General features: G+C 38.7%; 1 protein-coding gene across 14 annotated transcripts in view; it reads right to left on the bottom strand.

Moving 5' to 3' along the window:
• Positions 1 to 13004, bottom strand: part of adat1 (adenosine deaminase tRNA specific 1) — a 46770-nt gene extending 33766 nt beyond the window's left edge. For 3 of the 14 annotated variants that reach the window (XM_077711880.1, XM_077711872.1, XM_077711874.1), the window contains exons 1-9: positions 12937 to 12998; positions 12695 to 12841; positions 7249 to 7317; positions 6078 to 6132; positions 5810 to 5940; positions 3765 to 4428; positions 3262 to 3407; positions 2590 to 2692; positions 1077 to 1163 (exon numbers count right to left, since the gene is read on the bottom strand). In XM_077711880.1, coding sequence (XP_077568006.1) covers positions 1077 to 1163; positions 2590 to 2692; positions 3262 to 3407; positions 3765 to 4428; positions 5810 to 5940; positions 6078 to 6132; positions 7249 to 7317; positions 12695 to 12841; positions 12937 to 12958 — 1424 coding nt within the window. In that variant the 5' untranslated portion in view covers positions 12959 to 12998. Of the gene's footprint in view, positions 1 to 814; positions 885 to 1076; positions 1164 to 2589; positions 2693 to 3261; positions 3408 to 3764; positions 4429 to 5809; positions 5941 to 6077; positions 6133 to 7248; positions 7318 to 12694; positions 12842 to 12936 lie in introns of all 14 variants that reach the window. The other 11 variants (XM_077711881.1, XM_077711873.1, XM_077711875.1 and 8 more) reach the window with 7 other exon arrangements.
• Between the last annotated feature and the right edge of the window lie 241 nt (positions 13005 to 13245).

Here is a 13245-nt window from a genome sequence, read left to right as displayed (position 1 = left end):
GGCTAACTCTACATTCGGCTAACTCTACATTCGGCTAACTCTACGTTTGGCCAGATGCCCCCTGAGCGAGATGGCCCTCGCCCAGACGTCAGTCGGCTGAACGTCTTTAGGCAAATCGACCGACCACGGTGTGTGATGTTGAAGTTAGGGCGAGGTTTATATTCTTTGTGTTTAGTTTAACATAATTGTCACTTCAATGGGCCGCCAGTGACTGGATTTGCTCCTTGTATGTTACCTCGTTGTCGTTATTGATTTTTCCAACAATGGTTGTATCTTCCGCAAATTTGATTAGGGAGCCAAGGTGGCAATACAGTCGTTGGTGTAAAGCCTGTACTCAGAATGTAGCAATGGAGAACTCTGGCGTTGAACAGTGGACAAAGATGTGGATGTGCCCATCATGAGATGTTGGGCTCCATTACTAAGGAAATCCTTAATCCACAGGGAAGAGGGACCTTCAAAGTTGCAGCATGGGCTAATGGAGTTGAATGAGAGCTCAAGTGAAAGAAAATCCTCCTGACACAGGTATGTCTTGGAGTTTTAGATGTACCTGAGGGCATTGTGAATACCAATGAAGAAGGCATCATCTGCTGATCTGTTGGACCTGTAGTTTAATTGATGTGGGTCCAAGCAGGTGATATATGGGCTTTTATGTAATATCACACTAGTCTATCCATACATATCATGACCACTGCTGTCTGGGCCACAGGGCGATAGTCATTCAGTCCATGACAAGAGAGGATTTGGGAACAGGGTTTATGGTGTTAGTGTTTAGGCAGGTGTTGACTTAGGCTTGCTTCACCTTAAAAATGCCTACCCGTGCATTCCAAGCAGTACGGTAAATTCATTCAAAACATCTCAGGGGAGTGGCAAGGCACTTTCAATACCTAAAGAAACAGCATATCAGAGCTATATATTTATAGGTGTGAAGATATGGTAATTATTTCAAAAATAAACACATGAAATGCAACAAAGTAATATGGTGTCAATGAATCAATGAACTGAATGACTGCCTTCCGGTTTTAGTAGATTTCAAATATACTGTAATGATGATCTAAGAAAGTTAATAAAGAGTCTACCTGAGAGAGTCGGGAAGAACAGAGGCATCAGTGGATGACACCAATGACAGGAATGAGTGGAACAGCTCCAGTTTACACAGTACAGACCTAGAGATTGAGAAAATAGGCACATAAAATTAAATTAGTTTAAAAATAAGATCTATGGAAATCAGACGCATTCGTTTTTTTTCCATTATGAAAGTACAGTAATACCTTGGGAGACAGGCTTAAGTGCATTCCAGGACCGAGCTTGTATGTCAATTTACTAGTACAGTGGTACCTTGAGATACGAGTTTAATGTGTTCTGGGACTGAGCTCGTATGTTGATTTTCTCGTAACTCAAACGAACGTTTCCCATATAACAACTAAAAACTAATTAGTTCCAACCCTCTGAAAAACCACCAAAAACAGGATATTGGATTGGAAAAACATTTTTATTTGTTCTCATTCGCCATCTATTAACAAGGTAATACATAACTAGTGGTTTAATAGTACGAAAAGGTGTTTAAAAGTCCTAAAATTAGACGGATTTTGAGACTTTTTCCATGGCAATGCGCTCGTAACATAAACAAATTTAAATTAACTTTTGTTTTAAATTTTGATAACTTTCTTCTCCCGGGATTGCTCTATTTACCCCGCCGGTTGTTTGCTTTCGTCTTCCCTTCAAAATATTCCCAAATTGATGCACACAAATGTCCTCAAAATAGAATAATGCACGACCACTTGCCAACAAGAAGTAGTAGGAGAAATAGAAATTAATCCATTCCCCAACTTTGAAAAAAAAACACCAAAAATAGGATATTATTAATGGAAAAACATCTTTTTATTTATTCTAATTCACCAACCATACACAAAGCAACAAATTCCTATCTAGTGGTTTTGATCGCTCATACTAAAACGTGACATTACTCAGTACAGACGGTACAAGTAGTGCAGGGGAGTGTGTGGACGGGAGAGGGAGAGAAAGGACAGAAGAGATTTGGCAGACGGCATGCGCTCATAACATTCAAAAAAATTAAATCCAATTTAAATGAACTTAGATTGTTATACATACACTTGAAAATAAGTTTTAATCTTACACTAGATTTAAACCGTCTTGTGCGATGACCGATTTGGAATTTCCTGATTGCCTATGCCTCAGAACCAAGTTTATCCCAGTTTTTTTTAAATTAGCAAACCAGCCATGACTCGCTTGAAAGATTTTCGAACGGTGTCTTTTTCAGATGCTTGCTTTGCTTTCAAGTCCATGTACAATCCGCTTGCTTTGTCGCAGATTATCGAATCAGTCACGCAATCTCCAGCAAAAAATGCAACCTGTACAGCCCGGTGCTCGAAGATATCTTTAAGGGAGGGAGGTTCAGCGAGAAAGACAGCCTTTCCGTACTCGGCCACCTGGATGGCCGCATCAGGAACCATCTTGTATTCTCGTATCTCATATTTGTCTCATATCTCAAGGCAAATATTTGCTCGGAATTTCCCCGATTTCTTGTATGTTGGGACACTCGAATGCCAAGGTATTACTGTACTGAACAACGACCTCGCTTTAGATGTACTCAGGGCCCTCTTGGTGACTCCTTGTTTAAAGCCATTGGCAGTGACATCAAGTGGCTGATCAGGCACATTACACCAGCTGACAGCTGAAACCCATAATCATTGAACATCATCAGTCACATTTGTTCTCGTCCTTACTGTCAAATTTTGAACTTTGTCACAGAAGGGCAGGCCATCAAAAAATGGATTGAAAAATTTTGACTGAAATTTGGGTTAAGAGAGGTTGAATGTTCTTGTTTTTCATTTTTGTTTCAAATGTTCACGACTCACTTAAATTCAGTCAGCATTGAACTATTTCCGTATTTGGCTTAACAATTTTTTTATTGTCGGACAAATATAGAAACGTACTCTAATATTTAATATTGCAATGGAGTTACACAAAACTACAAGGTATTTCAAAAAAGTATACTAGGAGTTGGTGTCTCATCGTGATGCAGACAATCAAACTTCAGTCTTCCAAAAATATATTGGTGCATTTGCTTTGCTTAGTGCGTGAAACAGGAAAATAATCGGAGAATTCTTCGACATGGATATTGGCATTGTGGAGATTACTTCAAAGAGGAAAAGAATAATATAGTTTATCAAATATACTTTCTGGCACCAGCTGTAGAAGTTTTTGAATAGAAGGTTTTCTAAGATTAGTAGAGCACGCTACCTGCACCACTAGGTGTGACGCGGCCTTGTCCAGACTTGTGTTGGAGCCGAGTCTGGGCCTGGCTGAAGGGAAACTCCAATCTAGACTGGAGAAAAACTGGTGGCGACAGTGAGAAACCAGCAGGCAGATCTGATACATTGGAGCATCTAAATAGTATGGAACAAACAAAAAGTGAGCGCACTAAATACAACCTTGAGTATTGACATGGTGCATTACTACTGTGAAAAGAAACTAAAACTATCATCCTTGTATTAAGAACAATTTTTACAGGTAAAATTCCCATCAAACTCATTAGGATAGGGGACACGATAAATGAATGAGTAACTGAAATTGAATTCATTTATTTTTCACAATTTCTATAGTGCCCCATCTTTTTCAGAATCAAGTTTGCAAATAGACCATTAGGACAGGCTGTTATATATGCATTGAATTGAGCTACAGACTTAATAATGAGATAACCACGTAATGTGCTAGTTTTTTTTTTACCACACTGTTAGGCTCACCTTGTGATCAAAGCTCTTTGCATGGCATCTTGGCTAAAAGGGCACTTCCCAACCACCACCGTGCTAAAGTAGAGTGCCTCCTCTAGATAATGGGACAAGAGTGCACCCTGGAAGCCCACCACCCCCCAGCGGGCCATTTTATCACTGCAGGAGAGAGACAGAGTCGGCTCTCCTCGACCTGGCTTTACCCGCAGTAATCCTGTGCTATGGTAGCCCAACCCTGGTTGAAGAGGGTCAGTGAGCCCACCTGGTACAGACTTGGCTCCTGTTCTTAGAGTATCATGAACTGGTGAATTCAAGTCCACACACACTGTATGGTTAATGCTTGAAGCACTGCTAGTAATTCTTGCCAGCTCTGAGAAAGCTGAAGAATGTAAGATGTTTTCCTGATGTGTTTTGGCAGATGGATTCTGCGGGCACTCGTCACCAATTTTAGACAAGGATGTAGGAGAAGCACGTTTTGGAATCAAAAGATCCTCTTGTTTTGTCTCTTCGGTGTCCTTTTCTCCTCGAGTGGGCCGGTTGAAGTTTTGCACTGAAATAAGCACTTCAGCTTTTCTTTTCAAGCCACCTATAACTGTCCCTTGATTATTCTGTATAGATGTGACAGAAGCCCATGGTTGAAAGTGCCTGCCATTTACAGGTATTATAGATGCATCACCACCTAGTAAAACAATACAACCCAAATGATACATTAATCTTGTGGAGAATTTCAGAAATTAATAACATAACATTTTTAAATCCCTGTATAACAAAAAAAGATTAACACAGTGGTACCTCTCCTTACAAAATTGGCACCAGAAGTGTTTTCGAAAGTTGGATTTTTCGGTGATAGAAGCAAATTTTAAATTTGTATTAGCATAATTGGTTCCGCGATCTTTAAAACTACAGACGCTCCCCACGTTACGAACAAGTTACGTTCCGAACGATCATTTGTAAGGTAAATTCATTCGGAAGTTGCTTCAGTGCTATATTTTGTATTATAATTAATATAATAAAAGGATAACACGCACAGACTTTTTTCTCTCTCCATTTTTTCTCAGTTCACACCAAGGATTGCACCGGTACTGATAACTGGCAAATGCTGAACACACGTCACCATGACAAAACATGTATTCACAAAATATGGTATTCACAAAATATGGTATTCACAAAATATGGTATGGAAACCTGGTAAAATTAACAAGCAGTAAGAACACAATTCTCAAAAGGAATTTACAATTTTAAAACTTTAAAATCTAATTCATCATCATAAAGTGATGATTTTACATTTTTCAAAGTCTGATTCATCATCATCCAATTCACCAAACATATGATTCCATTCTTCTTGAGTGTGAGCGCCAACCAATGGTGGCGGGGCGAGCCGCGAAGCCTATCCAAAGGTAGCGCTCCGTGGGTGGACTCGAGTGGAGGAGGGTGGGGTGGTTGGTAGCTTCTCCGAGACCTCTTTTCCCTGGGAAAGGTGCGCCCTGGGGCCGTATTTGAAAGCGCTCCAGTAACTTTAAAATAAAATTTGAAAAGCATTCCCCCTGTTAGAAGGGCATTTTTAAGCATTTATTTGCCATGCCCGGGGGCTGGTTTTTCTTCAGTGTTGATGCCGCTTATCCTCCATGGTGGCGCAGTTTATTCTTCGTGCTCTGCCATCTGACCTTTCCCAGGGGATTGCCGCAGTTTTAATACATTTTTGGAATACTACTTTGACAGAACGCTGCCAGGGTGCGTGTAGTCTGCCACCTTGATTTCTCTTCTCACCTGAAATCTCGGGCGTGACGAGACTTGGGTCGAGAAAGGAAAATTCAAAATGGCGCAAGTCCAAACCTCCGAAAACCTTGCGATTTGGTCAAAAAAGCGAAGACCCGAACTTTGCTTCAGTCTTTGGTACAAAATTTTGCGCATTATACTCGAATAAATACAGTACATATGTATTTATGCAAAAAAAGGAATGTTCATTTCTGGGTAAATATCAAAGATCAATGAGTACACAAAACACGTCCTAAACAAAATTAAATGAACAGATATAATTTTGTATTAAAAAAAAAACTTACACGGTGTATGACTGATGAATAGGAGGAAGGAAATTCCTGGTTGAAGTCTCCATTTGCCTTGATGCATTGACTGACAATACACAGAGCTTCCCTTTCCAGTCACAGCCGTGTGCAATTCATGGATTAAATATCTACAAATACACAGAAAAATGATTTTCATCTACAATAAGCATTCAGAGGTTTTATTTCACTACATCTGAGCAGGATTTGATAACAAAAATAGCTTCTTACTTAAAATATGGACCACAAATGAATATTTTGTACAAACCTAATACAACCTCGTCTTGCAATGACTTCTGCATGGCTGTCATTGAGCACATCCCCTACCCAGAGTTGAAACAAAAGTCAGCCAGAGAAAGATTCATAAACAGTAAATGCAGTACTAGTAGAACTAAACTCCTACTTTTTGTATATACCGTATTTAGTTGCATATGAGCCGCTTTTATTGGACGCTAAATGACTGAATCGAGGGTACAGCTTATATGCCACATCAAAATGGCGCCCATCCAAACGCTGTGGCGTCACAACGTAAGCGAATGCCAATAAGGTACTTTATTTCAAAATAGAGAAAGAATAAACAGATAAAGCACTAAACAAAATTAATTTTGACGTTTATGAGTGAAACATGAAAAAAGCGTATCTTCCATAAAACGCAAACGTTCCTATCATTGCTTGCTCCGGGCACGACCATCTTGGTGAGGTCAGGCCGCAGCCATCTCAGTGAGGTCGGGGCACGGCTGTCTCAGGCAGGTCGGGGCGCAGCCATCTAATTTTTATTTTTTTCGGCAAACGCGAGTAGCCTTGATTTTATTTGCTTTATTTCTTGTTTGAAAGTGACAACTGTTGGAGTAATATGAACCATCAAAATAATTGAGTTATCGTGACATTAGAAGATATAACTGCCACAACATCTTAAACTTCTGCTAAGAAAATTTTAATTTCTGTAATTTGAAAGCATCAGGTTCTCATCAAGATACTTTTCTTTTTTCAAATTGAATATTTGATATTTTACATTTACAAATGACAGGCATATCAACTTCCTTATATTGACCCTAATAATGTGCTTTTGATTCATACATTATCTCAGAAAAACCACCTGTCATGATTTCTCTTCGGATTTTCTCTTTAAAGTAACATTTGCACTCCCTATTAAAACCATGAATATGGAGGTGAAAATTGGGAGTCAGTAGGGCGACTTGTACACGAGAAATTGTAAAATTCCAACATTTCAGGTATATATGTGGGAGGAAACCGGAGTAAACACACGCGAGGTCCACACAGGATGGTCCGGACCTGGGATCAAACCCTCAACCTTAGTTCGGTGAGGCTCCGCACTACCCTAGGGGCCCCCTATGAAAATACTTATCAATGAATTTGATTGCTTAAATTTTAGGAACTATAGAACATTTTTTTTCTTTTTAATTAAAAAGCCCACCGACCTTTGGGGCTCATGGCAGTCTGTCCAATACATTTTGTCCCAGTTCCAAGAGAAACAACTTCTTTCTCAACTGTGACATAAGAGACATGAAATGATTAAATGAACAATGGGAGTAAAATAATTGTACTTATAGAACTTTTTAATGAGTGAAATCAATGCTATGTGACACAAACACTGCACAGGGTGATTGAAAAATAACTGCAGTGGTACCTCGTCTTACGATCGTAATCCATTCCGAGACTGTGATCGTATGACAAGCTTTTCGTAACTCAAGCGGACGTTTCGATTGAAATGAATTGAAATTAATTTGTTCCAACCCTCTGAAAAAACACCAAAAACAGGATAATGGATTGGAAAAAAGGTTTTATTTCTTCTAATTCGCCATACATTTACAAAGTAATAAATAACGAGTGGTTTAATAGTAATAAAATGTGTTTAATAGATGTAAAATTAGACGCATTTCGTGGAGGGAAGAGACGATGACACACACTGAGGCGGAGGTGGGGGCTGTTTCAGGGGGGACTTTATCCACGGCAACAACACACTCGTAAACAAACAAACACATTTAAATTAACTTGGATAACTTTATACAGACACTCAACTTTTAATGTAACTTCACACAAAACTGAATTCTAATTTTGTTTTAATCTTTTTTTTACTTTAGTTCTAAGGGTTGAACCCACCCGGACGTTTTCCCGGAGTTTTCCAAACGAACGCATCAAGAGTTCTTTGTTTTTGAATCCCCCCCCCCCCCCCCCCCCTTCAAAATATTTCGATAATGACGCACACAAATATCATCACAATACGCATAATCCAAGTTTAAGAATTAGCGCGCCACGTCACTTGTGGGTTTTCCTTCTTGATGACGTGTCTCTTCAAGGCACGCAGGTTCTCCGCATTGTACACTAGTAGCGGCTTAATTTTACAGTCACCGCTCGCATTAGAACACAACGCTAGCGTTAAGCAGTCCTTCGTGGGTTTGTGTCCCGGTAATGCCTTCTCCTCTGCCACGATGAATGTCCGCCTGGGCATCTTTTTCTAAAAAAGACCAGTTTCATCGCAGTTGAAAACTTGCCTTGTCACTTTCCTTGGCGATAAGTCAACTTGCCGAAAGACATTTAATCGACTGACATCTGGCCGACAGCCAACTCGCCGAAAGACCATCTGGCCGAACGTAGAATTAGCCGACCGACTATCAAGCCGAAGAACATTTAGCCGACGTGCTCGCCCCGCCCACGGTCGCGTGTGTACAAGTTTTTCAACCTCGGCCCGCGGGCCATATACGGCCCGTTACTGATAACAACATTCATTTAGAATAACAAGTTACAGATAACAAAATCTTTTGCTTCCCCTATGTTATCCCGTAGTCCAGGTTTTGGTGGACTTTGTTATAAATAAATTATCACTGAAGGCTACCTATTTTCCTGGCTATGAGGCGCACTTAAGTCTTACATTTTCTCAGAAATAGACAGTACGCCTTATAATCCAGTGCGCCTTATATATGGAAAAAACAGAAAACCAAAAACGAAAAACCACCACTGTCGGATATTAAAAAAACAAAAACGCCTGAACTGAAACAATACTGTTAAATATGCAGATGCCATCTTATTTTTACAAAATCTTCCATCATATAACTCCTCCCCTACTGCAAGATTTTATACAAAAACTTCCAAAACATCAACCATGGCTGGCTCTAAAGGCGAAAGGTGTAGTGAGTGCTTCATACCTGGAAGTCAATAGCAATTACCATATTTTCACGACTATAAGGCACACTTTAAAGTCTTACATTTTCTCCAAAATAGACAGTGTGCCTTACATATGGAAAAAATGTCATACATTGAGGGTGCGCCTTATAATGCGTTGCACCTAATAGTCGTGAAAATGCGGTACTTGCAGTGTGTCTGACTCATCATTGACTGAATCCTTCTGCTGTGGTAATTGCGACTCCCTGGTGTGCATTACCATTAGGGGGAGCCATAACAGAATTACAGAAAATACATAAAGTATTGGTCTACTTTCAAAAAACGTTCTGGAAGTTTTCACTCTGTAATGATTTAAAAAGTACTTCTGTTGTTTTGGTAAAAAGACAACCAAAGCCCCTCCTTACACAATGAAAAGTAAAAAATAAAACCCTATTTGCAGCCTCACAAAAAGGAAAAGTGAAAATTTACCTCGCATATGGACATTTACAAAATATAAAATAAAAAAGTTGGATAAACTGAACCCATTTTAACCCAAGATAACAAGCTTTAGATCTTTGCAACATTTTCAGAACATTTACATAAAATGATATAAAAAGGAAAAATATTAGTGTCATAAAATGAGGAAAGTGGACATTTTGGATGGAAAAAAAAGAAAGAAAATTAAAAAACGTAAGCAAGAATTCACTTGGATCTTTTAGTGTGTTGGCTCGGTGTTGTCCTTCTCTTGAGCATTGATGTGGAACTAGCGTTCATCACGCAACTGCGCCTCAGTTATCTGTGGTGGTCGGTTGATGTAATTGAAATTGAAAATTATCGATTATTTATCGATTTGGCCTGCCTACTCTATCACTAGCCAATAATAGTTGGTGAAAGCGATCATGTATTCCTACGACTACGAGGCAATGACATATCCCTATGCCTGCGAGCAGGCAATGACGTATCCCTATTCCTGTGAGAAGGCCTTGATAAAACCAAATCGAATTCAGATTGGTTAAAGCAACAGTCTTATCGACACTTGTTTAATGCAGCACAGCCTGCAGAACTGATTGTGAAAGCCTTGAGGCAGATTTCTGAACCTGGCAACAAATAATGGGTGAAATGTGATTGGTTAAATGCTTCAATATGAAAACACATCTGGAAGCAGTGTAACCTAGGGGAAAGCAATGAAAGGAAGCTAACATACAATTTGGAATTATTTAATAAGTATTGATGGAATAAATAAAACATATGATTCACATATGACATGCACATGTATACATACATACATGCACATGTATACATACATACATGCACATGTATACATACATACATGCACATGTATACATACATACATGCACATGTATACATACATACATGCACATGTATACATACATACATGCACATGTATACATACATACATGCACATGTATACATACATACATGCACATGTATACATACATACATGCACATGTATACATACATGCACATGTATACATACATACATGCACATGTATACATACATACATGCACATGTATACATACATACATGCACATGTATACATACATACATGCACATGTATACATACATACATGCACATGTATACATACATACATGCACATGTATACATACATACATGCACATGTATACATACATACATGCACATGTATACATACATACATGCACATGTATACATACATACATGCACATGTATACATACATACATGCACATGTATACATACATACATGCACATGTATACATACATACATGCACATGTATACATACATACATGCACATGCATACATACATACATGCACATGCATACATACATACATGCACATGCATACATACATACATGCGCATACATGCACATGCATATATACATACATGCACATGCATACATACATACATGCACATGCATACATACATACATGCGCATACATGCACATGCATACATACATACATGCACATGCATACATACATACATGCAGGCTCTTTAACTTAAAAAAGGCTGTGGGTTAGGACCTCCTGAATTCGGATACAGTATAGATGTGCTTCTATATATATGTATGTGTATGTATATATATATCTCAGCAACACAGTTACCTATTTATATATTTATTCATGTATTTATTTATTAACTTACTATTAAGTACCTATTTGTGTATAATGCCTTTCCTATTCCTGCATCCTCACCCTCTTCCTATTGCAACAAAGAAATTTCCCGATTACGGGATGAATAAAGTTATCCAATCCAATCCAATGCACATGCATACATACATACATGCACATGCATACATACATACATGCACATGCATACATACATACATGCACATGCATACATACATACATGCACATGCATACATACATACATGCACATGCATACATACATATATGCACATGCATACATACATACATGCACATGCATACATACATACATGCACATGCATACATACATACATGCACATGCATACATACATACATGCACATGCATACATACATACATGCACATGCATACATACATACATGCACATGCATACATACATACATGCACATGCATACATACATACATGCACATACATACATGCACATGCATACATACATACATGCACATGCGTACATACATACATGCACATGCGTACATACATACATGCACATGCGTACATACATACATGCACATGCGTACATACATACATGGACATGCGTACATACATACATGCACATGCGTACATACATACATGCACATGCGTACATACATACATGCACATGCGTACATACATACATGCACATGCGTACATACATACATGCACATGCGTACATACATACATGCACATGCGTACATACATACATGCACATGCGTACATACATACATGCACATGCGTACATACATACATGCACATGCGTACATACATACATGCACATGCGTACATACATACATGCACATGCGTACATACATACATGCACATGCGTACATACATACATGCACATGCGTACATACATACATGCACATGCGTACATACATACATGCACATGTAATAATGTAATAGAACGGCATGCCGTTGAAATAGCTTTGACGATATATATTCCATGCAACACGCTTATTTATTTACTTATCTATTACCTATTCATTTATGTCTTAAATGTATTTTCCTGTCTCTATTCTCACCCTCTTGCTATTGTGAAATTTACCTAATACGGTATGAATAAAGTTATCTCATCTAAGCTAATGTGAATATAATCCAGGGTAGTGAAATAATTGTTTACGTGTAGAATAATCATTCCTGAAACATAACTGTCAACTTGTATTTTTTTATTAACGTATTTAATACGTATTTTACCATTTCAATTCGGGTACGCCGTACACAGACTTTTGTACGGGGAATTTTATTTTTTCTTTAAATCGCCAATATTTATGAAAACCGATCTCAACAAGACCGTTTTGGCTAAAATCCAGATAGTCTCGTAGGCTGGTAGCCAACGACGCTACTGTCATCGATCATTACTATTGTCACGGTATATCAGCAACAATTATCCTCAATCGTAAGTATTTTTAGCGGTGCATGCGGCAAATTATTGCATTGTAAACTTTTTCAATTGAATAAAATAATTTGTACGCAAATTACCTTTGTTATTTCTTTTACACTGTCTGGTTACCGCGAGTAAACATGCTTCGTACGATGTTTGTAAGGTTGTTGTTTTTTGTAAGCGGAATCATAATCATTTATACGGGCAGTTATCGGCAGAGGTTGACCGGTATGTAACATACCTTTGTTCGAATTTGCACATTGGGTCATTTTCACCACAGCAGCTAGCGGGGTCCACTCTCTGCCCGCCTCTGGCTTTCCCCTCCGTGGAAGCTTGTCGAAATGCTCGTAGCATAATTTAGCAATTTCATCAGGGGCCACCACGGGTCCTATAAATCGAGATCCACATGAATTATAGCATGATGAAATAATTAGATGACGTATTCATACGACCCTATATCTTCAGAGAAATGTAATGTCTTACTTGAACCAGCCATTATTAACATGCACACTACTTCTCTAATTTTTAAAGGTTGGGAAGACGCGTTTAAGACCTTTACTGCCTCCTACTGGTATGAAAGCTGTATCGATATGTACTGTTCTCCTTCACTTCGCGGCTTCAACTTTCGCGGCGTCGCTACAAAGAGGATGTTTCTGAGGTATATATATTTTAAAAAGATCATATTATGTAATCTACGTGTAAATTCGCAACCGGACAGATTTAAATGGCGGTGCAAAGTGGCGGAAGTCAGAGCAGCAATTCATCCCTCAGCGCCGAAAAAGGAATCTACAT

This window comes from Stigmatopora nigra, unplaced genomic scaffold, assembly GCF_051989575.1.
Source record: "Stigmatopora nigra isolate UIUO_SnigA unplaced genomic scaffold, RoL_Snig_1.1 HiC_scaffold_53, whole genome shotgun sequence".
Classification (NCBI taxonomy): domain Eukaryota; kingdom Metazoa; phylum Chordata; class Actinopteri; order Syngnathiformes; family Syngnathidae; genus Stigmatopora; species Stigmatopora nigra.
This window is presented reverse-complemented; position numbering and strand designations above follow the sequence as displayed.